Source organism: Dermatophagoides pteronyssinus, unplaced genomic scaffold (assembly GCF_027571235.1).
Source record: "Dermatophagoides pteronyssinus isolate colony J.1.1.1.1 unplaced genomic scaffold, Derpt_VIB-CSIC_2022.12 sq0003, whole genome shotgun sequence".
NCBI classification, from domain to species: domain Eukaryota; kingdom Metazoa; phylum Arthropoda; class Arachnida; order Sarcoptiformes; family Pyroglyphidae; genus Dermatophagoides; species Dermatophagoides pteronyssinus.
This window is the reverse complement of record NW_027461527.1, coordinates 409,208-436,198: the sequence shown is the minus strand read 5'-3', so window position 1 is coordinate 436,198 and position 26,991 is coordinate 409,208. Positions and strand designations below refer to the sequence as shown.

Below are 26,991 nucleotides of genomic sequence, written 5' to 3'. Positions count from 1 at the left end.
TTTTGGAATCGAAACAACATTGAAAATTTTACAGGTATCAAAACAAATTGGCCATTATCAGCATAAACATTTTTTTTTTTTTTTTTTTGGTGAGCTTTTTTTTCCTTATATAATCATGCATACATGCATGCATGCATGGGCAGGTATATCGTTATCATTGAAGAAGGAGAAAAAAAGTTGGAATTTTTAATTGAAAAAAAAGTCACCTGCCACAAGTTATCCAAGTCAAGTTTCATTATCATCACCATAATCATCATCGTTATCAAAAGGTGCTACAAATAATTCGAGAAGAAGAAGAAAAACAAATCAACAACAAAACAACAACAAAACAACTGTTTGAATGAATTGAATTGTGTTTTTTTGTTTTGTTGTTGGTTGTTATGAAAGCAAAAAATTTCATTCAAATTCAAATTTTTTTTCAATGAATGAATGAATCATCATCATCATTATCAACGGGAACTACAACAACAACAACAACATTGAGAGCGTGAAATACAAAAATTTTACAAAGAAGAAGAAAAAAAAATCGAGCTTCATCATAAATTCTTGGCACATTCAAACTGTGGTAGTAGTTTTTTTTTACTGGGGAAAAACAGAAGAATTTCAATAGAAATTAAATCATAATTAACCACCTGATGCTATCTATACATTTATCTCATTCCATCCATCAATCATCTGATGATGATGATCATCATCATCTATGTTGAGTATTTTCACATCTGCTGTTGATGATATTTTGTTTTTCGTCAATTTCTTAAATAATGTAGAAAAAAAAGAGAGAACGAAATACATATTTATTGTCGTAAACTAAAGTATTTTATTGCTTCTGATCTTAATCATATCTTTGTGAAATTTTTTTTTCTTCTCAAAATTTTATTTCAATGACAAATACACACAAAAAGGTTTGTATTTTTAAGATTTTTTTGTTGTCGATTTTAAAATTTTGAATCTTTTTTTTTCGTCCATAGAAAAACAACTTTGGCTATGAATATTTTCTTTAATAATTCAAATCAACAACAACAACAACAAATCATTAAAAAATGCCTTTTATTTTTCGTTTACCCGGTAAACGAAGTCAACAATATAATGTTGCAAGTAAAGATTTATTTGTTATATCGATTGAATTATTAACAAATGAATGTATTGAATGTACATTATTTGCAACAAGTACGGGTGAAGAATGTTTAAAAAATGTTTGTCAAAAAATCGGTATTCAACAACCAGAATATTTTAGTCTATTATTTCGATCGAAAAAAATGGTTGATCAATGGATTGATTTAAAAAAATCGGTTAAAAAACAATTATCAAAATATGCACAAGAAATACGGCTATATTTTCGTTTACTATATTTTGTACCGAATTTTCATTTTTTATCCGATGAAGTAAGCCGTTTTCATTATTTTTATGCAATGAAAAATTTAGTTATTGATGGCCGTATTGCTTGTAGTCGTGATGATGCTATTCTATTGGCTAGTTTTAGTTTACAAGCAGAATTTGGTGATTATTCACCTGAACGTCATACGGTTGAATATTTAAATAATTTTAACCTATTTCCAAAATCAATGATAACGAATAAAATTGCTCGTGATGTATTGATTGAATGTGTTATAAATGCTTATCGTAATCTACAAGGTGTACCGCCAAGTGTAGCTGAAATTTATTATATAAGTGAAGCACAACGTCGTGAAGGATATGGACAGGAAGGTTTTCCAGCACGTGATCTAAGTACCGGGCAAGATGTTTGTCTTGGTGTTTGTATACGTGGAATATTTGTTGTCAATCAAGATAATAATACATTGGAATTATTTAAATGGATGGATATTGCTAATCTAATGCATCAGAAAAAAGTATTTACTATTGAACGTTTTACGGATAAATATTCAAAAAATTATTCAACATATGATAGTGATTATGCTAATTGTATTTGGAAAACATGTGTTGAACAACATCAATATTTTATGAAAGGTATACAGAATGCACAGGTAAATCAACAAAATGATCAAACAACAGCAACAAATTCTTTAGCTGAACAATTAGCTATACAACATCATTTGATTGGAAATAATGATTCAATAATGCAACAACAACAACCGATTCAATCTGCCTCATCATCATCATCATCAAAATTATTGAATCCATCAACATTATATATTCATCAACAACAACATCATGGTTCAAATAATTCTGTACATCAACAACAACAACAATCAACACCGATATCTGATCATACAACAATGGTAGATAATTTCAATAATAATCAATCTGTATATGAAACAATTGGTTCGGCAACTATTGATGTGATACCAACAACAACGGCAACTCCTACTACTACTACTACCATTGTTAATTTGGATCATCATCATCATCAATCATCATCATTGAATCATGATAATTTGGATAATATTTTATCATATAATAAACGAAATTCAATTGAACCAATTGATTTAAATCATATACAGATTAATTGTACAGCTATTAATCAATATAATCTTAAATCAGGTGAACTTAGTCATAATAATAATAATAATAATAATAACAGTGGTGATGTACAACAGCCATTTAAAATGGATGATACGATTATGTCGACTGATTCATCAACAACTACGACAGCAGCAACACCAACAACAGCAGCTATAACAAAAAATATTCCAATTTATGAAAATCCATCAAATCTAAATGATTTGACATATGAACAACGAAAAAAATTATTACCACCATATCGTATGCCACCGGATTATGAAACATTTTTAACAAATAAATATTCAATGATGAGTAAGAATATGATGAGTCAAAGTTTAACATCGATACCATCAAGATTAGCTACCGGAGGAACAATTGGAGGAAATTCAACGATGATGATGATGATGATGAAAGAAGGTTTAAGTAATAATAGCATAACAGCTAGTCATACACAGATTAATTCATCATCATCATCATTATCATTGGGTCAACAACAACAACAACAATATCATCTTTTTCATCCAACAAATAATCATCAATGTTCACCTGTCAAATGTCAGCCATTTTCATTTCCACAGCAACAACATTATCAACAACGTCAATCATCACAACAACAACAACCTTCGTTTCAAAATATATATCGTAATTATACAGATCTATCGAATCTAGCTATCGATCAATCACAATCACAATCATCATCATCTGTATCAACATCAAATCATCGTTGTTCATTACCGCCTAATCCACAAGAAGATTCTTCAACAACAATGATGGCAATACCGGCCAATCAATTACCATATCAACATCAACGTCTACAAAAATCCGGAATGTTTACATCAAGTTCTCCCGATTTGAATACAATAAATCCATTGATGTTTATTGGACAACAGCAGCAACAGCAATCATTATCACAACAACAGCAACAAAAACAAAGGCTGATTCAACAATATAATCCAAATGTAATCAAATCAAATAATAATGGTACAGGAATGCTTATGATGTTGAATAATAACAATCGTAATAATATTGAGAATGGAAACGCCATTCATTATCATCATGCTGCTCCTATTAATCAACCACAACCACAACAATCAATGATAATGAAAAAACCACCATATTTTACAAGTGTTCCAGATTTGACATTCAATAAACAACATTCAAATTTACAAATCTATCCTAACGATATAATGATGTTTGGTGGTGTTGGTGGTGGTGAAAAGAAATTTAGTAAAACAAGAAATTTTTTTAGATTTTTCTCCGGTTGGTCACAGAATAAAACCGGATCTGAACCAAATTTATTTAATAATCATAATCATCATCATCATCAGAATAATAATTGTTGTTCATCAACATTATCATCATATTCACCAAATTCATATTATTTAAAACGTACAAAATATTCGAATGAACATTTAGATTCGAATAATATTGGCATTCGTAATGTAAACATTAACAATAATAATAATAATAATAATTGTACAACAACAACGATAAATGACAATCAAATAATGACAAGACCAACACAACAAATGACAATGTCACAATTTTCTAAAATTTCACAAAAAATTGATGAATTGCCCGAAACAACTGTCAATGATATTGAACAACAACAACAACATTTACAATCACAAACAGCAACAACAACAACAACAATGATGATGACAAAAATTGATGTCAATAATGATCATGATCATGTCCTTGCAACATCGATTAATAATAATAATAATAATATTGCCATAAATCAAAATCAATCACAACAGCAAACAATCAATCCACAACAACAGCAACATTTTATCAATATGGAAGCTAAAAAAATTGAACAAACATCCAAATTATCGATGGAAAAAAATAATTCTACAATGATGCCAACAGCAAAAACAATAACGGCCAATTCACGAATACTTGTTTTTGACAAAAATTTTGTTGATCAAGATTTTACCAAAGAATTTGAATTATTACCACGAATGAATCCGACGGCAAAATTTACGACAGCATCGTTGGCAGAAAATATTTTAAAAAATCGTTTTCGTGATATATTGCCATATGAGGAAAATCGGTAAGGATTTTTAACAATATTTTCTGTTACAAAACTTATTCAATTTATTTTTTACTTTGAACTTTTCATAGTGTTAAATTAACACCAACCAAAGATAATAAACATGGCTATATTAATGCATCACATGTTATAATGAAATTCGGTTCGATGAAACAGCATTATATTGCTGCACAAGGACCATTACCAAATACAACATTAGATTTTTGGCAAATGGTTTTTGAACAACATATCAATCTAATTGTAATGGTTACGAATTTTACCGAATCTGGTTCACAAAAATGTTATATCTATTTACCGTTGTCAAGTGAACCAGGTAAAAATACATTACGTTTTGGTGATTATGAGGTAAAATTGATAGATTTGAGAAATTGAATAAATTAATTTAGAGTTTTTTTTAAAATTTAGATTACCTGTACATATACCGCCGAAACATTGACTTATATGTTAAGTTTATTAATATTAACGCATAATGGTCAACGAAGACAAATTACACATCTTCGTTATACTGATTGGAATGATCATTCTATTCCGGGTGATTTACAAAGTTTTCTTACATTTTTATCAGAAATGGATGCCATTTATCGACAAAATAATCGTGATGGATCTGGTTTTGGACGTAAACGACATTCATCTAGTTCGTTGCTGCAAAAACCACCAATTTTACCACCAATACTTGTTCATTGTAGTGCTGGTGTTGGACGTAGTGGTGTCATGATATTATGCGATGCCTTACTTAAATGTCTTGATGATTATCAACATTCCGAACCAATTGATGTACCCGAAGCATTAATACAATTACGATTTCAACGAATGATTAGTGTACAACATTGTGAACAATTTCGTTTTGTTTGTCAGGTTCTTTCACAAAATCTATCTAATTCCAGGCTTATCTAAATTAATCTTACACCTCACCTTATCTATCTCAAGAATCAAAATGCATACAATGTTTTCATTCGTCATTTTTAATTTTTTTAAAATTGTTTTTTATGAAATTGATTTTTTTTATTGAATAAGAAGAAATGTAAATTATTTATCAAAAAAAAGAAATATAAATCAAAAATTTTTTTTCAAATACAATTTTTGACAAACAAAATCCAATGGTAAATCCTTAATATGAGGTATACCTTGATTCCAATCACCATTATTATTAAAGGATTTAAGATCTGCTTTACAATAATATCGATCATATATGGTTGAAACATTTGTTAATGATGGTGTAAGAAATAGATTAATGGCAGGATACAGAACAAAACCGAATAATAATATAAACATCAGGAAAAATATTGGTATTGAAATGGCCCAATATTTGGATGGAAAATATGTAATGCCAGTCATTTCGATTAGATATCTTGGAATGAATGCCCATAAATAATAGATTACCAATGAAACAATTGAGACTAGAAATAAAACAAATCCATAAATACAACGGCCAATATTTGGAGCTGGAAATGATGATCCAATCGATTCGGTTCGATCATCCATCGTGATTTTTGTTCAAATCAAATCGATCAATTGTATCGATTAATAAAATTGTAAATTCAAGAACCGAATTAACTTGTAATCGTAAATGTCTTAATGTGGTTGTTACAATTTTTATTTGTAATTCGTTTTGATTATCACAAATCTCTTTAGCTATCATTGATGATGATAATCGTGATGGTTCATGTTTCAGATCAACATTTAAACTTTTACTAACAATTTGAGCTTGTTGTTCAGTTTCGAATGGTATCACGATAGTTGCCGTGAACTCTGTTTTCTTTTCTTTTTCGGATGTCATCGATCGATGTATTCGGAGAAACAAAAAAAAAATCTTTTTAACGGTTAATCTTTGTTGGACAAGAAATAATAATCATCAAAAAAGCATGGATCATTTTCAAAACTATTTCATCAAACTATTTCGACAATTGTCACGCTGTTTGAATATAAATAGCCGGCGCTTAAAAAAAACGAGTGTTCGAGAATTCAATCGATCCGGCAAAGTTTGTGTGATTGTTTCAATAATCGCGTGTTTGGGTCAATTGAAATAACGAGAACAAACAAACAAACCAAAAAAAATAACACCGTGACCATGTTCAAACGACGATTTCAAGAAGTAGATCATGAAGATAGATTCGAAAAGAAAGCACGTTTCGATTCGTTTTCGATATCGGAAGAATCGATTGAAGATAAACTTGATGAATTGATTGTTAAAATTGGTGAAAAATCAACATCATCGATCGATAAGAATATTGAAGATTTGGCCGATATTTTTAACTTTGATATTCTTCCAAAAAATACTCGCATTGTTGATGTTTTCTGTGAATGTGTTGTCGAATTTCCACATAAAATTTGTATCTATTCAACATTGGTCGGTTTGTTGAATGTAAGAAATTATTCGTTTGGTGGTGAAGTAGTTGAAAAATTGATTGTCAATCTACGAAATCATTTGAAAAATGGTTTGTATGAAAATGCACGTTTTTTGGTTCGATTTTTGGCCGATTTAGTTAATACTCGTGTTATTTCATGTGGTTCATTGATCAATTTGTTTGAAAATCTTGTTGATGTAACAATGGAAGATAATATACCACAGGTTCGTTCAGATTATTTTGTATTCATTGTTTTATCGGCATTACCTTGGGTGGGTAAAGAATTGTATGAAAAAAAAGAACAAGAATTAGATCAAATATTAAACACTATCGATAGTTATATGGCAAAACGAACCAAAACACAATATCATTCTGCATTAAAAGTTTGGCATTCAGATAATCCACATCCACAGGAAGAATATCTTGGTTGTATTTGGAATCAAATAAGTAAACTTCGTGAAGAAAAATGGATTGAACATCATATCTATCGACCATACATACATTTTGATAATGTTTTATGTGAAGCATTACAACATAATGTTAGTTCAATTAAACCACCAACACATGAATCATCGAATATTTATCCATATCCGCAAGTTGTATTTCGTTTATTTGATTATACTGATTGTCCGGAACGTAGTATTCTACCTGGATCTCATTCTATTGATCGATTTATAATCGAAGATACATTACGTTGGATTTTTAATCTAAATTGTTTTGATCGTAAAGATTGTGCTACCGGTATGTTAAACTATTTGAATCTATCGATTGGTTCGAAAATTCCATTAGAATATGTAATTGTTGAAGTTATGTTTGGTGAAATGTTTGCATTACCGAAATCAAAATTTCCGGAAATTTGTTATGGATCAATTTTATTGGATCTTTGTAAATTACAACCAAGTACATTTCCACAGGTATTAGCACAGGCTGTTGAATTATTATTTGATCGATTAGATACAATGAATGGAGCCTGTATTAATCGTTTTGCATCATGGTTTGCTTATCATTTAAGTAATTTTCAATTTCGTTGGAATTGGGATGATTGGAGTATTGCATTAAAATATGAACCATTACATCCAAAACCAAAATTTATTGCCGAAACATTACGATATTGTTTACGTTTATCATATCATGCAAAAGTTTTGGAAAGTGTACCACAAACATTTCATAAATTAGCACCCGAAATGGCTAAACCGAAGAATAAATTTCTTAAACCAAAAGAAGATAAAAAAATGGATATCGATAATGAACAAACTATTGATGATAATGGTGATAATGATACAAACAATGATAAAAAAGATAATGATGATGATCAACAACCAAAATATACAAATTCAAATGTAAGCAACATGATTGATGCATTACGAGCTAAATGTAGTTCGGATGAAATAATTGATATTTTAAATGAAATTAACGACGACGATGATGATGATGATGAAAATGAACAAAAATCGTTTCCAATGAATTCATCAACATTATTGAAGATGAAAATTGAAATATTTGTTACATCATTATTAAATGTATCATCCAAATCAATGACACATACATTTGCATTCATAGCTAAATATCGTGAAGTTTTGAAAAAATTATCACAAACTGATGAATCACAGATTTGGATTTTGGATACAATATTCGATGTTTGGACTTCTCATCAACAGGTAATTTTCTTATTAAAAATTCAAAACAAAACTAATTCCCTAAACTGTTTATCCTTGAATATAGTTGATGGTCATTTTGATTGATAAACTTATGAAATCCGAAGTCTTACAATATTCGAATGTAGCTATTTGGGTATTTTCCAAAGCAAATTCTGAAGAATTTATGAAGTAAGTTTCACTTTTATTTAATTTAAAATTTTTTTATTAATTTTAAATGAAAAAATACAGTTTTTACATGTGGGAAATATTACATTCAACAATCAAACGAACAATTCGTAATATTAAAAAATGTACAAAAGAACTTGAAGAATCACGAACAAAATTGAATGCGGTAAGTTTATTTTTTTTTAATTTAAATTTTTAATTAATTTTTTTTCTTTCGTCTTTAGTCAAACGAAGATAGTAGTGTTCCGATGGTGAGTGATGAACCATCAACGGTTAAAGAAGAACAATCGCAAACAGCATCCATCAATTATGAAACGATTGAAAAATTGGAAGAAAAATTAGATTCATTACAATCGGAACAGAAAAATCTATTCCTAATCATTTTACAACGATTCATCATGATACTTACCGAGCATATTCAAAGTTGTGAAGCTGAAGGTAAAAGTTTTCGTAATTATTGGTATTTTTGGACAATGAGTCGTTTGCAAGAAGTTTTATTCTTGGTAAGCAATCTTATACATCATTTGATTGATAATGATTCAAATAATCATTCATTTTTTCCTTTTTTTTGTTAAACCAGTACAATCAATTTATATTCAAATATCAGGATACATATGAATCATTACTTTTTACCAACGATGTTGATTCAAATATTTTGGCCATATTTAAACAATTTTTATATCTTCATGCTTGAAAATCGATTGATTTAAGAAAATTTTTTTTCAAAATCATTCACCTATTTACACACTATAGGCTTCGGTGAGAAATCATTTGGAAATAGACCATCCATTATAATATTGATGATGATAATTAAATTCAATTTTTATTGGATTTGTTTTCTCAAATTGATTAATGTTATTTTGGATTTCATTCATTATCTATATATCTCATATATATGCGTCATTTTCTTTGGAAAAATAAATAAATTTTTCGATTAAAAATTACACTCGACAAGGGCGACATATTATATCCTTGTATTTTTTTCAAGATTAAGTGGTGTTTCTTTTAAATCTTTTTTTTTGACAAAATTTGTAAATTGTAGGCTGCATAATACCACCACACATTGATTAAATTTCTATCGGAAATCAATAAACTTTTAATTGATAGCAAATCACGTGCTTCACATTTTTTCTGTGATTTGTGATAACCCTTAATAGAAGAAAAAGAGAAAAATCCTATTAAGGTAGAGAGATCAAATGTAACACCCATTTTTTTTAAAATAAAAAAAATTTCATTCCATTCTGCCATTATCGTGACAGAAAGATTATTTGGTGTCATTTTTAGATTTTTTTTCTAATTGTCAACAACAACATCATTTCATCATAAATCAAAATCATCGGTTTAAGCAATGGCCAATTCAATATTTTTCGTATCGATTATTGTTGCTGTTGGAATTTTCCTATTTCCAATTCATCTAACCATAGCTGAACGAATTTTATCGATGGAACAAAATCCTGGATGCAATCATCATAATGATGAAGATTGTAATAATACTCATATTGTTTATATTCGATCAGATGCTATCGATGATAAAAATGATGAAAAAAATATCACACAATCTACTTATCATAATTTATGGATATTTTCAAATAATGGTTATAAACCATCAATAATGTTATTCGAAACTGATCCATTAGCTAAATTAACGATTGATTGGTTGAATTTTTTTCAACATAAAATGCATTCAATTAATTTTAATAATGGTTCAATAAGAAATAGTTTTGGATTTGAATTGTCCGATTTATTTCTTGTTAATATGACATCCAAAGAATTACTTTATAATATTCCTATTGATCAATTAAATTGGTCGGTTAATTTTAATGAACGTCATAATAATCAATCATCAATTGAAGCTATATTTTCAAATAATAATTCTGATATTGGAAATTTTCATTTTCATTTAAAAATATCTGGCCATTCAGGACGTGAAACAATACTGCCAAAATTAATTTACACTGAAGGTGGTAATCTTTTACTATTTGAAATTGATAATCTTTTCATACCAGAATCATTACAAAAAAATAATACTTGTTTACAAATCTGTGCCAATCTAACTACGATTTTGGATGGTCATCCATTAAATGGTCATATTGAAAAATTTACAGGAATGGATGATGAATATACACCTGGTGTTTTTCAGGTAAGTTTATCTTTAATTTAAAAAAAAATCAAATCTTTTTCTAATCACTAAAAAAAATCAATTGTATATCCTATACACTTATAGCGTTATCTTTATGAAATGGATTCATTTGATCAAATTGATAATCAAACACGATCATCGTTTATTGGTTGGAAACCTGTTGCCTATTTTGATCATAATCAACAAATTGCTACATCATTAAAAGTGATTAGTCCAATAATTATAAATATGACAACGATTCCATCATCATCAGCGTTGAATGGTTATTTTGATTATCAAAAATCATATCCAATAAAATTGGCCAATTTTCGTCTAAATTCCGAAGATGATAGTGAATTTAATTTGGCTAAAAATGGAACATCAATCGAATTTTCATTATCATTATCATTATTACCGATGAATGAGGCACAATTTTCAACATCAATGACAATCATTATTATTTGTTTATTAATTGGTTTTGGTTTACCATTTGTTTTATTAATTGGATTTATAATGTTTCAATTATTTAGAAGATTATTTTCATTATTTTCTGGTGATAATAATTATAATCTACAAAATAATAGTGAAAGTTCAGCCTAAAAGAATGTGTGTATGTGTATGTGACTAGTATTTATCCAATTTTGTCGATAATTAATGATTTTTGTTTATATAATTAATTTATAACTAAAACATAAGTTTTTCTAAAAAAAATTTTTTTACATTGCTAAACATTTTCTTTCGATGTTGATGGTTGATTTGATTGTTGACCACATAATAAAGATGATCTTTGTATTGATTTTGAACGTACAGGAAGATTCGATGTTTTCATTGTTGTTTTATTGATATTTACAACATTTGATTCAATGTTTCTAAATAATAATTAAAAAAAATTAATTTACTTAAAAATGAAATAAAAACAAAACTTACTCGGATGATGGTTGAAAATCTCTTTGTATAACAATACGTCTTGGATTATTATTATTATTATTAATCGTTGCCATACTTGTTGTCATTGCCGTATGATCTTGTTGTTGTTGTTGTTTACGTTTATTTAATTGTGTTAATTCAAAAACTTTAGCTTCTAATTCACGAATTTTGGAAATTTTTTCTTTCATTTTTCTTTCTAATTGATAATTTTTTTCTTGATAACGAAATTTTTCCTGTTCTAATGAATTTATTTTTATTTTTAATTGATTAATTTTTTCTTCATAATCTAATTGTACTTTATTCAAAACAGATTCTAAATCCGATTCTTGATTCATATATTTCATATTATTAAATTGTTTTTGTTTTTGATCTAAAATTTTTTCCTGTTCAAATAAAATTCTTTCACGTTCATCTAATTTTTTCAATAATAAATTTAATTGTTTTTCTTTTTCAATCAGATCGATTTGTTGTTTGGATTTTGATGATGATGATGATTCAAATAATTCTGAATCATTATATAATGATTGTGTCATTATCGATGATTTTGATGCTTCAATTGATCGTTTTTGTTGTTGTTGAGCAATCGATTGTTGTTGTTGTGATCGATTAGGGATGGAATGTTTTTTTGATTTTTGTGATTGAATAAATGCTTTTGTTGATGATGAATCATGATCATCATCATCATGGACGGTATCAAATAATTCCTGTATAAACATTATCACTTGCATTTCACAAATTTGATCACTTAATTCATCATAAACGGCAGCATCAATTTGAATAAAATTATCATTCAATATTCGATTATTATCATTAGTATCATTATTTGATTCATTGATTATTGAATTATTATCATCTTGATTTGTTGAAGATTTTTTCAATAAACATTTTAAATCAATTTCACTTGTACCAAGCAGTGTATTATCTTCATCTAAAATTAATTGTATAATAAGAGGTAGATTTTCAAATGTATAGAGGAGTTTTTCATAAGTAGTTGCCAGATTAAAACCACAAAAACCATGTGGTATTGTTATTTGTTGTTCAGGTGATTCACGCAAAAATCTTATAGATGGATATGTTTTTATTGGATCGGTTGCACCGAAAAATGCATATGAAAATTGTAGATAAAATGGTTGAAATAATATTTGACATTCATTATTTGTTGAACTTAATTGTATGGTACGAAGATCAATAGCAATATAATAATGATTAATAAAATCAATTGGACGTTCAACAAATGTTTCATTTTGATTTTGATTCAACATAAACAAACGTAAATTAATAATTGGAAATGGATCTTTTACATAAACAGATTCTTCTTCCGGTACGATAACAAAATTTCCATATATAAATGCATTATTTTGTTGAAATAATTTCAATAAATTTATAGTAACAAAACCAATTAATTCATTTGATGATGAACAAAATTGTATTTCAATAGTTGGATATGATTCAAAATATTCTTGTAACATATCTTTATTAAATGTTTGTAAATTTATTGAATATTTATGTGGATGAAAATCTTGACAATCATGAATATCGTTAAATGAATCGGTTTTAATTTGTTTACCAAATAAAACATAACGAAAAAAATATTCTTGTCGTTGTTGTTGTTGTTTATCGATTGTTGATTCCAGATTTGTTGATAATAATAAATTATTCAAATTTTTTGGACGATTAACATGTATATGAATAGTAAATATCTGTTGACAATCATGTTTATCACAGATATTTTTATTCCAAATATAAACACATTTATTTGTTATTTCGATTGCCAAATTTGTATTAAAATCATTGTAGCTCATCATTATTGAATCCAAAAAATATGATTTACCTTCTTTTTTAATCGAACGACTAAATTGATTACATTGTAATGATGATGATATTTCCAATGATGTTTCCATATTATCAATATTAGCAGCGATTGGCGTAGTAATTTCATTATTTTCATTTTTATTTACCATCAATGCTAGATATAATTGTGGCCGTTTTGATGATGAACCTTTATATTTTGGATTCAATAATACAACCCATTTATATTTTGGTTGTTGAGTATAATCTTGTGCATCACGTAAATGTAATACAACATAACCGATAAAATGTCGTTGTTCATCTGTTGGTTGTGTAGAATATTCAACAAAACATTGTAATTTTATTGATTTACGTTCGGTACGAAATTGATGAAAATCTTTACGATTAATACGAAAACCTAATTCGGTTGCTAATTCGGGATTTATTGAATCAATTTCAATTGGATCACTTTGTAATAATTCATCATTAAATTTTGCCTCCAAAATTGCATTCGTTTTACATTCTTTAAGTAGATAATCATCTTTTAGTGGAAAATTATCACCTAAACTTATACTGATTAGTATTTCACAGGTCATTGCATAATCTTTTGAAATGATTTAATCTAAAAATGAAAATTTTATTTCGAAAGAAAATTTCTTAATTCAAAATCGATCGAATGTGTCTCGTGGATAATGCGTCAAACACAAATTCTGGAGAAGGGGGAGAAAAGTGGCGCAGAATAATTCGATTCCTTTCATAAATGATGTTATGTGATGTAACAAAAAAAACTGGATCAATATTCGAATGAGAATGATCAACACCTGATCATTTTGTATCCTCGACAACATCTGTCTTTGATTGAGAAAAAATAACGATTCGGCGCTGTTTGTTTCACGTTATACACACACACACACACAAACACGATTTGCCACATCACATTCATTTCAAAAAACAAATCATTCCAAATTATCATCATTAAAATGACCACGATTGAAAAACTTCAAGAACAGATACAAAAATTGGAACAACAATTGGAATTGTTAAAATGTTCCAAACAAAATGTTGGCTGTGGCCGTGAAAAAATCGAACAAATGAGCGATGTTGTTAATGATTCGAATCCATATAGCCGTTTAATGGCATTAAAACGAATGGGAATTGTTCAAAATTATGAGGTATTTTTTTTTGAATGAATTTTAAAAAATCTTTGGCTAGCTAATCTGCTTTTTTTTGCAAGGAAATTCGTAATTTTACCATTGCAATTGTAGGTATTGGTGGTGTCGGTAGTGTAACAGCCGAAATGCTTACACGTTGTGGTATTGGTAAATTAATATTATTCGATTATGATAAAGTTGAATTAGCAAATATGAATCGATTATTTTTTCAACCAAATCAATCTGGCCAAAGTAAAGTTCATGCAGCACGTGAAACATTACAATTTATTAATCCAGATGTTAAAATTGATATTTATAATTATAATATAACAACTGTTGATAATTTTGATCATTTTATGCAAACATTATTGACCGGTAATCTTAAAAATGGTCCTGTAGATTTAGTATTAAGTTGTGTTGATAATTTTGAAGCAAGAATGGCAATCAATCAAGCTTGTAATGAATTAAAACAAACATGGTTTGAATCTGGTGTTTCGGAAAATGCTGTTTCCGGTCATATACAATTCATCCAACCGGGTGTTACGGCTTGTTTTGCTGTAAGTTTTTCTTTTTGTTTTTTTTCATGTCCTTGCTATAATTTTTTCAATATTTTCCCACTTTTTGAAGTGTGCACCACCATTGATTGTTGCATCGAAAATCGATGAAAGAACATTGAAAAAAGAAGGTGTTTGTGCTGCAAGTTTACCAACAACAATGGGTATTATTGCCGGATTTCTTGTACAAAATTCATTAAAATTTTTACTAAAATTTGGTGATGTTACACATTATCTTGGCTATAATGCATTAAATGATTTTTTTCCACAAATGTCAATGAAACCAAATCCAAATTGTGATGATTCGAATTGTTGTCGTCGACAAAAAGAATATATTCAACAACAACTTAATCAACCATCATCAGAACAATCAAAAATCCATGATAACAAAGAAGATGTTATCGAACATGATGATAATGAATGGAATATTTCGGTAATTGATGAATCAAATATTGAATCGATTGATCAAACAAATGTTGCTGAAGGTATTCGTTATGCATATGAAACACGACAAACATCTAACAATGAAAATGAATTATCGACAACAACAAATCAAACATCGAATAATGATGTTTCATTGGAAGAATTAATGAAACAGATGAAAAACCTTTGAAAAAAATTGTCAAAAAAGATTTATTTTTGATATTGAAATTTTGTTTCCTTTGTTTCAAATATTTAAATCAAATCCAATCGAATCAATTGAACAAATGGATCGAGCTCACTCTGACGACCATAAGGATAAATATTTTCTTTCTTTTTTTTCTGTATTCAAATAATAAAAAAAGTGCAAAGAGCAACAACATTGGATATGAACCTAAACCAATTTTTTTTGTTGTTGTTTGATGACGAATACGACGACGACGACGACGATTGATGATGACGACAACAACAACCATTTAACAAGTTTCACCTTTGTGATTCGGTTGTTATTCGGTCTTGTATTTTTTCCTCCCCTTTTTCCCCAAACTCAATTTCTCTTCTTTCATTTCTCACCCTCATTCATTTTTAACGTTTTCCAATGAAAAATCCTCCGGTATCGGCTCATTCGTTGTTTTTTTCATTTGTTTGGAGTTAGGTTACGGTTACGTTTGCCATTCCCGAAACAATTTTTTGATTGGTATTTTTTTTTCCTGCTATTGTCTTTTTTTCGGTTGTTGTCACAATGGAAAAAATCACTGTTAAACATATGTTTTTTTTTCGATAAAAATCAACATTTATCTTGACCACTGCTACTTAGCATAATAAATATACGGAACAATTTTTTGTTATTGATAGATATTCGAAACAATCGATTATGACTAAAACTTAACGTAAAAAAAGAAAAAAATGATAATATTCTTTGCTTCCTCCTCCTCATCCTCCTCCTTTTCATATATTCATTCATAATACTCACAACAACAAAAAATTAACCAATCAAAAATTGATAAAATACTGCTAGCATTTATTTTTATATATCACTCAATGTGTCGGTCTGTCTGTCTTTAACCAATGATGATGATGATGATGATGATGATGATGATGATTCGATTCGAGCTCTGATCTTTGTTGATGTTGTTGTATGCGTGTGTCTATGTTGTGTATATGATCTTTTTTTTTGGCGAGGCCGCATATGTATAATGCCCTGTATATGTCTGTGTTGTTGATTGAAAATTGAATTGAAACATTTTTTTTGATTATCTTTTTTTTTCTTTCAACAAATAAAAAACATCATTATCATCATTGGGTTTTTTAAAAAAATTTTTATTTAAAAAGAAAATATTTATTTATGATGGTGATAATGATGATGATAATAATGATAGAGTTTTGATGGTGGCGAGAGAAAAAGAGATATAGGATGAGAGGAATATGAACAACAAAAACAAAACAACAAAAAACAAAAACAAAGGTGAATTACAACCAAAAATATAGATGAAATAACGACAATATCAATCTCATTAATCCTATGTTTCAAAACAAAACAAAATCAAATTTGTGAAGCCAATTTCATCACAAAAATCATTTCTCTTGAAAAATTTCTGATAATCAATGGTATTTTATATTGAACTTTGAACTTTATTTTTATTCAATCATTAATTTTCTTTATTCTTTTTTTTCAGGTATCATTTTATTTTTAAATAAACAAAAAAGAAATGATATTCAATTCTAAACAACCAGAGAAGAATCAATTTCAATTTTTTTTTCTATTCACTCTCAAATGATCAACTTTTGTGCCTTTTCGTTGTGTTGTTGTTGTGTGATTGATTTTTTTTTTGTTTGTTGGTTGATTGATTGATCAAATTGAATCCAATTTTCATTGTGTTTCTGTGTTTTTTTAATAAATAAAAGATTCTGGATTCTACAAAAAAAAATCGAATCAAATTTTCTATAATTACTGTTTTTCTTTCTTTCATTCGAAACAAAACAAAACAAAAAAATCATATCGTCAATACTGAAAAAAAATCGAACTTTCAAAAAACAAATCTTAGGTAAAACAAAAATTGATTGATTTTGAAATTTGAAAAAAATTAATTTTTTTTAACATTTTTATTTTCTCCTAAATTGACATCGATCAAATCAAACCAAATCAAACGACGACGACATGGATCATGATTATTTCACCACATCATTTTCATTAGGACAATTTTTACTATACTTGCTTTTCACTATTTTTTTTTCTTTCTCTTTTTCACTCACTCATTTGATTTAATAATAATTTTTTTTTTGTTGTTGGATGATTATGATTATCACCCAGATCAACCATCAACACAGATCACACACTATACAACAACACTATTACCAATAATGATGATAATATATTATTGTATACCTCTTATTGTTGTTGTTGTATATGGCTCCTTGATTTTATCCTGATTTTATTTTTTATTTTTTAATTAATTTTTTTTCTAATTAATTAATACAAGCTCACACACACACGCCATACATATTTTCAACAAAAGAATCGTGATTCATACAGATTGAACCAAAAAAAACAACAAAAATTTCATCACTTAATTCCGATCAATTAATCAATCAATTTTTCTTGATGATGAAAAAAATGGCTTTTATTATCGAATCATCATCATCATCATTATTGAATTCTTAATGTTTTTTTTTGGAAAAAAAGAATTGATTAATTCTTAACGCATCAACGATAATCTTCAACAAATCATCATCATCATCATTTCGTTATCCATTTTGTTTATCTGTTTGTTTGTTTAGTTATTTTCCTGGTAAGTACACAATATATATTTCTTTATCCATATGAATTTCATTACATTTTGTTGTTTTTTTTTGTGGCTATAGTTATTTATATTTCATCATCTATAATCAATCAATCATTCTTCTGTTCATTTCATTCAATAACAACAACAGCAAATTCATCGATAATTTCCATAAGAATTTTTTTTTACAATCAACCAAGACTGTCTGTGTGTGTTTGTCTGATTGTGTGGTGTGTGTGAGTGTGTGGTGAGAAAAAAAGATCAATAACATTCAAACACACACACACCACTCGCACAAAGAGATCAACTCTCTGGTTTTTTTCCTGTTGTTGGATATTTGAATCTTAAGATTTGTTACACAAATAATTTTGTCACTTTTTCATCTTGTCTGTTTAAATATTGAAAAACAAAGACAACAACAACAACAACGAAAAACAAATCTTAAATTTCGATATTGCAAATATCTGTGTTTGTGCAATATTCAAATATAATCTAAATAAATAATGCATTCATCACAAAGTCGTAGTTCGTCTAGTACGAACAATAGTTCAGATGCTGTTATGATGGTTGGACCAAATTTCAAAGTTGGTAAAGAAATTGGTCGTGGAAATTTTGGTGTTCTTCGTTTAGGTTAGTTATTTTTTTGGATTGAAACGAATTTGTTAATATTTGTTTTTTGTTGAAAATTTTCTTCAAAAAAAAATAGGTAAAAATCTTTATAATAATGAACATGTAGCGATTAAATTGGAGCCAATGAAATCAAAAGCACCACAATTACATTTAGAATTTCGTTTCTATAAAATTCTGGGCAATGTTGGTATGTTTTTTTTTCATTTCTGTTTTTGTTTTTTTCGATGATACTAATGAATACCTGTTTTTTTTCTTTAAATGGTGTTGATAGAAGGTATACCGAAATTATTTTATTTTGGTTCATGTGGAAAATATAATGCATTGGTTATGGAATTACTTGGTCCAAGCCTTGAAGATATGTTTGATCTCTGTGATCGTAAATTCTCAGTGAAAACCGTTATACAAATCGCATTACAAATTGTATGTTATCGTTTTTATTTATTATCATTTTGATTATTGTTTTTTTTTGTTTAACGAAAATACAGCTTACCAGGATAGAATATGTTCATTCAAAACATCTAATTTATCGTGATGTAAAACCGGAAAATTTTCTACTTGGCAAACCAAATTCACGTAAAGCAAATGTATTACATATAATTGATTTTGGCTTAGCCAAAGAATATATTGATCCAGAAACTGGAAAACATATACCATATAGAGAGCATAAAAGTTTAACTGGTACGGCACGTTATATGAGTATTAATACTCATCTTGGGAAAGGTAAGCAAAGCAAAACAAAAATCCTGTGTTTTTTTTTAAATTAATCAATTCATTTGATTGGATTTTTTTTAGAACAAAGTAGACGTGATGATCTTGAAGCAATTGGCCATATGTTTATGTATTTTTTACGTGGTAGTCTTCCATGGCAAGGTCTAAAAGCTGATACATTAAAAGAACGTTATGCCAAAATTGGTGAAACAAAACAATCGACACCGATTGAAATACTTTGTGAAGGATATCCGGAAGAATTTGCTACCTATCTTCGTTATGTTCGTCGTTTGGATTTTTTCGAACAACCTGATTATGAATATTTACGTAATCTATTTGTTAAATTATTTGATCGTGAAGGACATAAAAATGATGGAATTTATGATTGGACTGAAAAACAACAACAACAGGTTAGAATTGAATTTTTTTTTAAATTTTTGCTAATGTTTTTTTTTCATAGATGCAAATGATGGAACCAAGAATTTCAGTAAGAGATCGACATCTTTCCTCACACTTGAAGGTAATGAATGAATTTTATTTGAATGTTTGCCAATCTATATAATAATGATTGATTGTCTGAATTTCTTATTATTTTTTTTTGTCCGATATGTTTGTTTGTTTTTATGATTGAAACGAAATGTATAGCAACAATCAAATGTAAACAAATCGGATCGTAGTAAAAATGCCTGGTCCGAACGACAACCATTACCGGAAAAATCTGGCAATAATGCTAATAATCGTGATCCAAATGATCGTATTCGTATACCAATGAGCAATACAAATCCAGGTGGTGTAAAATTATTAGGCTCATCGGGTCTTCAATCAACTGAACGCTTGGGCGGTGGTTCTGTTCAAGTTGTTAGCTCAACAAATGGTGATCTCACAAATGATGATCCTGTTACTGGTCATTCAAATACGCCAATTACTGGCCCAATTGAGCTTGATGCTGTTTCGGAAACTAAGTAAATAAAATGAATTTTTTATAATGAAATTTTTCAACAACAAAAAAAAACAAATCAACTAACTAATTAAACTATTTTTTCTGTTTTATTCTTTTTTTTTCTTGACACAAAAACTAAATTAGATGTTGTTGTTTTTGCAAAAAGAAAAAGGTCAAATCGTTAAGGAAATGATTGAAATGAATTATTATTCGTGAATGCAAAAAAAATGTGAAAAAAAACTACACAAACAAACACCACCCACACAGTGAAGAAAACAAAAATATCAAGATGGAATTGAGGAAAAATTCAAATCATCGACAAACACACAGCAAGACACACACTGATAATTCATCATCATCATCATCTTCAACTTTTACTATTTTATCAATAATGTTTTTTGTTTCAACAAAATAGATCATCAATCAATCAATCTAATTCATGGCCAAATCATTTTTGTCATCACCGACAACAACAACAACAGCAACCAACGAAAAAAAGAAGATGAGAAATGGGCAATCAAAAACAAATCAAATTTTTTTTAAAAGAAAACCTGTTTTTTAAAAAAATTATTAATTATTTAATTAATTAATTAAACTAATTGATTTGATTTCGAATGCAAAAACAAACAAACAAAATCAACGGCCTTCACCAACAACAACAGCGATTTGAAAGAATGATGATAATGATGTTGAAAAAAAATATCTACTAATGATGCTGCTATAATTGAAAACAAAGAGAGAGAAAAAAATTTCAATAATTTTTATCATTTCAAAATTTCGTTTAAAAAAAAAAACAAAAATTGTTTTAAAAATATCTTCACATTCGGATTATTTTGCTTTTACCACCACCATAACCACCAACAACAACTATAATTTGATTTTTTTTTTCTTCGATTCCCATCCAAAATTCAATCAATCCAATTCATCATGATGTCATTATCATTTCATTCTTAAACAAACAAACATCAACCAAACACACACACACATACACGGCCTATGTAAAACTTGTCTTGTCGTTTTCTTTTTTAATTATTAATTGTTAATTATTATTGGAAATTCTTTCATTCAAAAAAAAAAAAAATACATTTGAATGAAATGAAAAAAATAAGAGAAACAAAAAAAATTATTATTTTATTTTTCTAATTGATTAATATAAATGTGGATGATAATGATTCTTTTCTGAAGATAAAGATTCTTGTGTATAAATAAAAACCAACAACAACAACAACAGAATATTCTATCCACACACACACACACACTCGTACATACTGTTTCAATCAATCAATTTTCAAAACAATCAAATCTTCAAAATCAATAATTTTCCCAATTATCAATTCATCATCATCATTTGATCTTTACATCTTTTTGGCCCGTTTCAAAAAAATAATTATAAAATGTCAATCTCTCCCCTAAACAAATGATCAATTGATGCACACACACACACTACACATTTACAAATTTTGTAAATATTAATAATAAAATTAATTAATTAATGAATTTTGAATTTTTTCTGAATTTCAAATTGTTATTACTAGATGGTGCTGTGATCGTGGTTTTTTTTAAATGGGGAATCTACACCCTTTTGAATGACGTCATTGATTATAGATTGACCTTTACAATGAATTATAATGATTAATCCTTCATTCGATTAATTTGATTTGAAAAAATTTATGCAAAAATATTTGAAAAAACTTATTATCAAATGAAAAATGATCATTTTTATTCAAATTAATTGAAATTGAATTAAGAAAAAATGAATTTGTCATTTAAACAAACTGTAATTGAAATAATGTTGTTCATAATTCAAATATTCCATATGGAACTAACCAAAAGTTATCGCTTCTCGGCCTTTTTGGCTAAGATCAAAAGTGTAGTATCTGTTCTTATCAGCTTAATATCTGATACGACTCTCATCGAGGGTCAAGATATTAAACCAATTTTTGTAGGTAGGCGAAGTGTGTGAGCTGTGCTCAACCTTTGCCACGGGTTGGCCTGGAATTGCACTTACCTCCAGGATCGGCCCAATTTTTTTTAAAAAATTTAATAAAAGGGTTGCACAATTAAACGAAATAGTCTAAGTGATGTTAGATGTTGCATCATTCAGCTATGACTATGGGTTAAAAAATGAATCTCATTCTTGAGATTTTTTTTTGTAAAATCTGATTTGTGTTGGTGTGATGATCAAAAATTGATGATCAATGATTGAAATTTGAATAAATTTTTTGTTGAAATTGTTTTTCAAATTAAAAAGCAGATTGCGATTGCAGGATTCAATTCAATTCAAGTATCATCTGTTGAATTCCATAAAAAAAATTTGAAAAAAATTATTTTGTCCAAAACGTACTTTATGAACGTTTTCAATTGTTTTCATCGAATGTTTTTTTTTTTTTGGATCGTCAGCAGCAACAACAACAAAACGACAACAATAACATTTTGTGATCTTTTTTATAATATCGTGTCTTTAAAAATATCAGCGAAAAAAAAGTTAGACTGAATCAATCAATCAAAAATGGAATGGTTATTCGGTAAACGTAAGACGCCCGAAGAAATGATGCGTCAAAATCAACGTGCCCTTAACAAAGCGATGCGTGATCTTGATCGTGAACGCAGTAAAATGGAAATGCAAGAAAAAAAATTAATATCGGATATTAAAAAAATGGCTAAAGATAATCAAATGGATGCCGTAAAAATTATGGCCAAAGATTTAGTTCGTACCAGACGTTATGTAAAAAAATTCATTATGATGCGTGCAAATATACAGGCCGTATCATTGAAAATACAAACATTACGATCACAGAATGCAATGGCACAAGCAATGCGTGGCGTAACAAAAGCAATGCAATCAATGAATCGTCAAATGAATCTACCACAAATTCAACGTATTATGCAGGATTTTGAAAAACAATCCGACATGATGGATATGAAAGAAGAGATGATGAGCGATGTAATCGATGATGTTATTGGTGATGAAGAAGATGAAGAAGAATCGGATGCTGTTGTGTCACAGATTCTTGATGAATTAGGTGTACAATTAAATCAAAAATTAAGTGATCTACCAACTGCAAATAGCACATTAAATTCAGAAAAAGCTAAAAGTAAACAAGGTCCAGTAGCTATTGGTGCCGGTGGTGTTGGCATTGGTGGTGCTCCTGGTGGAGGAGGTGCTGGTGTTGGTGGCGGTGGTGGTGCACCATTAGATGATGCTGATGCTGATCTACAAGCACGTTTAGAAAATCTTCGACGTGGATAATCAGATCATCCATGATTCTGATGATGAATAAACCAAAACAATTTATTGAAAAATTTTTTTTTTTGACCCTCGTTGTTGTTGCTGTTGTTTTTATTCTTGCTCCAATTTCTTAAAAAGAAAAAAAAATGATAAACTTATCAATCGATTACACAACTTTCTTTTCCCATTTTTTTTTCAATAATTTGATCCTAACTAACTAACTAAATAACTGATGATAACAATTTGATATTTGAAATAAATAATTTTTATTTTATAAAAATCTATTTACAGTTCTCTCTAAAGAAAAATCAAACTTGATTTGAAAGTAAATCGGAAAGTGCAACAGGTAACCATAAACGTTGACCATTTTGAAAACGATTCTGAAATATAACACGATTATCGATATAGATTAAAAATGAACCAAATTTAAATATTTGATGACCATTTTCAAAACGATTAGCTAATGGCATAAATATTATACCATTTTCAGCCGCTTTCATTTCGATCATTTGACGGAAATTTATTTGATCATCAATAATCGATGATTGTGGTGGTGGTTGCTGTGGTGTTTGTGGCACCGTTGCAGTTGTCGTCGACGGTTGCTGTTGTTGATTATGAATATTAACATTTGGATCATAATAGGAAATAAAACTTTTCAATCCAGTTTCCAGATTAACAGCATGATCCATCATAATTAATGCTTTACGTAGAAATTCTTTTACAATAATATGATTAATAAGATCATTACCCATTAATGTTTTCCAACCTTGATACCAGTTACTAATTTCTTGAAAATTTGCAACACCTGAATTTAACCATACATATAGAACATTAAGCCATTTAGGAAAAAATGTACGTTCCAAAATCGATACAATCGTATTCAATGATAATAATGATGACCATTGTATTAGCCAATTCCATTCATTTAATGATTGTTGATTAGGATTTAGTTGCCATTGTTGCATTGTGTGTTCTAATTTTGGTACAATATTTTGTTCTAAAAATGATTGCATCGATGATTCTTTAAATACATTTTTCCATGGTTCTAATATTAATCTTGCTGAACAATCATTTGGATGCCAATTTTTTAATGCATTTGATAATTTTGAACGTATTATTTCATAGATTGGTTCGAATAGAAAATTTAATTCATCTTCGGAATTATTATTGGTGGAAGTTTTTGTTGTCAACAATACTGGAAGCCATGGATGAATCCATGAATGTATCGATATTGTATCGGTTAATGGATTCCAATCATCAACTTCGGAACGCATTTTTGGTAATAAACTATTAGCAATAAAATATTCATATAACCATTTGGGTAATATTTTTTGCCATTTTTCAACAAATGCAATAATCGATTCAAATTGTATTTTCAATGAAATTGTTTGCATAGATCGACTAACAATTGGTAACCAATATTGCCATAATATTAATTCAAATGTTTTTGATTTCAATATTAATGAACGTAATCGCTCAAAATGACCAGAATAATCCATGGCAAAATTATCGAATGGATGCCAGGTTCGTAATTCACGACGAATTATCGGTCCAAATACTGATTTAATAATTGTATCGAATTTTAATGATCGAAGTTGTCGTTTTAGTTCATCATTTTCTTCGGTAGAAAATTTAGTGAAAAAATTTTCAAAATTTTCCAATCCTTTTTCAAATGATAGATCATGTTTCGTTTCTTCCAATGATTCGATAAATGTTTCGATTGCCTGTATTGTTTTTAATTGTCGTTGATAAACATTATCCAATCCAATCAAACGTTCACGTTCTTCGTTTAGATTTTCAATTTGATTACAATTACGATCATATTCACGTTTTCTTTTAACTAGATTTTTTTCCGATAACATTATCAGTCGTTCCATATTTTGTCGTAATTCTGGTATATCAAATCGAGTATTAAATTCAGTTATACGATAATCATCTTTTGGTTTGATCGGTTTTGATTGATGAAGTTTGGTCAAACCGGATAATATTTGTTGTTGTGGTCCAGTCATATCGATAATTTTCATACCAGTTAGATAATCATCATTTTGATTTGACCATGATTTTTTAACACTATCACGAATAATATCATCGGTTGATTTTTCATAAACTTTTATTGTTTTGATTTTTTTCATTCCATCATTACGTTTCCAATCTTTTTCGTTGATAGATTTTTTCTCATTATTATGTTGATCTTTTTGTTCGGAATCATCATCATCATCATCATCCTCAACACCTTTTCGTAATTTTCTTGCCGTCGTTTCAGGACCATAAAGACCAATCGATCCAGTACCGGGTCTTTTTTTCGCTTCAATCGGTTCGATTATACCCTGGAGATTTTTACCTAAACCTTTTCCTGGTTGATAACCCATTTTTTGCAATAATTTACTACCAACACCTTTGGTATACATTTCCCAATGTCCAAAGTCAGCATCTGCGTTTGATGATGATAATGGTGCTGAACCTTAAAAACAATAATTTCACAATGATCAATATTGATTTTTGTTGAATGATAACCACTTACCTAATCCACTGAATCTAGTTGATTTCTTTTTCGAATGTGTTTGTCTTGAAGATTCATTCGTTTTCGATGATGATGGTTTTCTATCTTTGACTTCATCTTGAAGTTTTTTATCACTTTTGACAAAACTAACCGAAGATGTATAATCGGTACGTTTTTTTCGTTGTTTTTTATCTCCATCATCATCATCGCTTTCACTTTCAGCCCATATTCCTTGGTTTTTTTAAGGAAAAAAAATAGAACAAATGAGGAAAATAAAGATTACAATTTTCAAATAATACCATACCATAAATAGCCTGATTTTTAGTCATTCGTTTTGAACGATGATTTCCTTGACCAAATTCTAAATCTTGATCGGTTATTTCAAATTTAATAAAACCATCATCATCATCATTATTGGCCATGATGAAATTTATCTGCTTTTTAAAAATAAAAATTTCAACAAAATAAAACAAAACAGAAAAAATGCATGCATCAAAAAAAACAGATCGGCCGATGCTGTTCATATAGTACATGCATGTATATTTTATTTCAAAATGATTC

The 26,991-nt window shown here is 28.4% G+C and overlaps 10 protein-coding genes and 1 non-coding gene across 13 annotated transcripts; 7 read left to right on the top strand and 4 right to left on the bottom strand.

The window, feature by feature from the left end:
• The first annotated feature begins 83 nt into the window (after positions 1 to 83).
• Positions 84 to 5,593, top strand: Pez (protein tyrosine phosphatase non-receptor pez). Its single transcript, XM_075825077.1, has 4 exons — positions 84 to 902; positions 969 to 4,516; positions 4,588 to 4,861; positions 4,922 to 5,593. Exons 2-4 carry the CDS (start codon positions 1,041 to 1,043, stop codon positions 5,408 to 5,410), a joined length of 4,239 nt encoding a protein of 1,412 aa, XP_075681192.1. The 5' UTR covers positions 84 to 902; positions 969 to 1,040; the 3' UTR covers positions 5,411 to 5,593.
• PIG-P (phosphatidylinositol glycan anchor biosynthesis class P) lies at positions 5,555 to 5,998 on the bottom strand. The gene has a single exon (XM_027341105.2). The coding sequence runs from the start codon at positions 5,996 to 5,998 to the stop codon at positions 5,570 to 5,572; it is 429 nt and encodes a 142-aa protein (XP_027196906.1). The 3' UTR covers positions 5,555 to 5,569.
• Positions 5,991 to 6,425, bottom strand: Tcs6 (Threonyl-carbamoyl synthesis 6). The gene has a single exon (XM_075825087.1). It carries the CDS (start codon positions 6,291 to 6,293, stop codon positions 5,991 to 5,993), a length of 303 nt encoding a protein of 100 aa, XP_075681202.1. The 5' UTR covers positions 6,294 to 6,425.
• Positions 6,426 to 6,442: 17 nt separating this feature from the next.
• On the top strand, positions 6,443 to 9,628 carry LOC113791333 (nuclear cap-binding protein subunit 1-like). The gene is made up of 5 exons (XM_027341101.2): positions 6,443 to 8,519; positions 8,584 to 8,687; positions 8,748 to 8,850; positions 8,909 to 9,187; positions 9,265 to 9,628. Exons 1-5 carry the CDS (start codon positions 6,585 to 6,587, stop codon positions 9,376 to 9,378), a joined length of 2,535 nt encoding a protein of 844 aa, XP_027196902.2. The 5' UTR covers positions 6,443 to 6,584; the 3' UTR covers positions 9,379 to 9,628.
• A 146-nt stretch (positions 9,629 to 9,774) lies between these two features.
• Positions 9,775 to 11,616, top strand: LOC113791336 (uncharacterized). Its single transcript, XM_027341103.2, has 2 exons — positions 9,775 to 10,824; positions 10,909 to 11,616. The coding sequence occupies exons 1-2, from the start codon at positions 10,033 to 10,035 to the stop codon at positions 11,401 to 11,403; spliced, it is 1,287 nt and encodes a 428-aa protein (XP_027196904.2). The 5' UTR covers positions 9,775 to 10,032; the 3' UTR covers positions 11,404 to 11,616.
• On the bottom strand, positions 11,528 to 14,163 carry LOC113791334 (centrosomal protein of 120 kDa-like). Its single transcript, XM_027341102.2, has 2 exons — positions 11,731 to 14,163; positions 11,528 to 11,672 (listed from the first exon to the last, which is right to left on the bottom strand). The coding sequence occupies exons 1-2, from the start codon at positions 14,112 to 14,114 to the stop codon at positions 11,528 to 11,530; spliced, it is 2,529 nt and encodes an 842-aa protein (XP_027196903.1). The 5' UTR covers positions 14,115 to 14,163.
• A 335-nt stretch (positions 14,164 to 14,498) lies between these two features.
• Positions 14,499 to 16,042, top strand: Uba5 (Ubiquitin-like activating enzyme 5). The gene is made up of 3 exons (XM_027341104.2): positions 14,499 to 14,690; positions 14,753 to 15,226; positions 15,297 to 16,042. The coding sequence occupies exons 1-3, from the start codon at positions 14,499 to 14,501 to the stop codon at positions 15,834 to 15,836; spliced, it is 1,206 nt and encodes a 401-aa protein (XP_027196905.2). The 3' UTR covers positions 15,837 to 16,042.
• Positions 16,043 to 18,123: 2,081 nt separating this feature from the next.
• Positions 18,124 to 22,198, top strand: gish (casein kinase I gish). 2 transcript variants are annotated; one of them, XM_027341060.2, is made up of 9 exons: positions 18,124 to 18,432; positions 18,506 to 19,053; positions 19,130 to 19,240; positions 19,325 to 19,473; positions 19,539 to 19,773; positions 19,846 to 20,171; positions 20,222 to 20,281; positions 20,407 to 20,723; positions 20,846 to 22,198. In XM_027341060.2, exons 2-9 carry the CDS (start codon positions 18,927 to 18,929, stop codon positions 20,892 to 20,894), a joined length of 1,374 nt encoding a protein of 457 aa, XP_027196861.1. In that variant the 5' UTR covers positions 18,124 to 18,432; positions 18,506 to 18,926; the 3' UTR covers positions 20,895 to 22,198. The 2 variants fall into 2 exon arrangements, with proteins under 2 accessions (XP_027196861.1, XP_027196863.1); XM_027341062.2 differs by having other exon boundaries at positions 18,129 to 18,432; positions 19,328 to 19,473.
• On the bottom strand, positions 20,276 to 26,955 carry sip1 (septin interacting protein 1). Of its 2 annotated transcripts, XR_012847331.1 has the most exons (4): positions 26,735 to 26,955; positions 26,452 to 26,661; positions 22,710 to 26,385; positions 20,276 to 20,719 (listed from the first exon to the last, which is right to left on the bottom strand). XR_012847331.1 is itself a non-coding variant. In XM_027341115.2 (3 exons), the coding sequence occupies exons 1-3, from the start codon at positions 26,850 to 26,852 to the stop codon at positions 24,239 to 24,241; spliced, it is 2,481 nt and encodes an 826-aa protein (XP_027196916.2). In that variant the 5' UTR covers positions 26,853 to 26,951; the 3' UTR covers positions 23,168 to 24,238. The 2 variants fall into 2 exon arrangements, 1 of the variants encoding a protein (XP_027196916.2); XM_027341115.2 differs by lacking the exon at positions 20,276 to 20,719 and having other exon boundaries at positions 23,168 to 26,391; positions 26,735 to 26,951.
• Positions 22,537 to 22,731, top strand: LOC113791446 (U2 spliceosomal RNA). Its single transcript, XR_003474788.1, has one exon. It is a non-coding gene; the product is annotated as a U2 spliceosomal RNA (small nuclear RNA).
• Positions 23,211 to 23,951, top strand: Vps2 (vacuolar protein sorting 2). Its single transcript, XM_027341107.2, has one exon. It carries the CDS (start codon positions 23,211 to 23,213, stop codon positions 23,949 to 23,951), a length of 741 nt encoding a protein of 246 aa, XP_027196908.1.
• Positions 26,956 to 26,991: the final 36 nt, after the last annotated feature.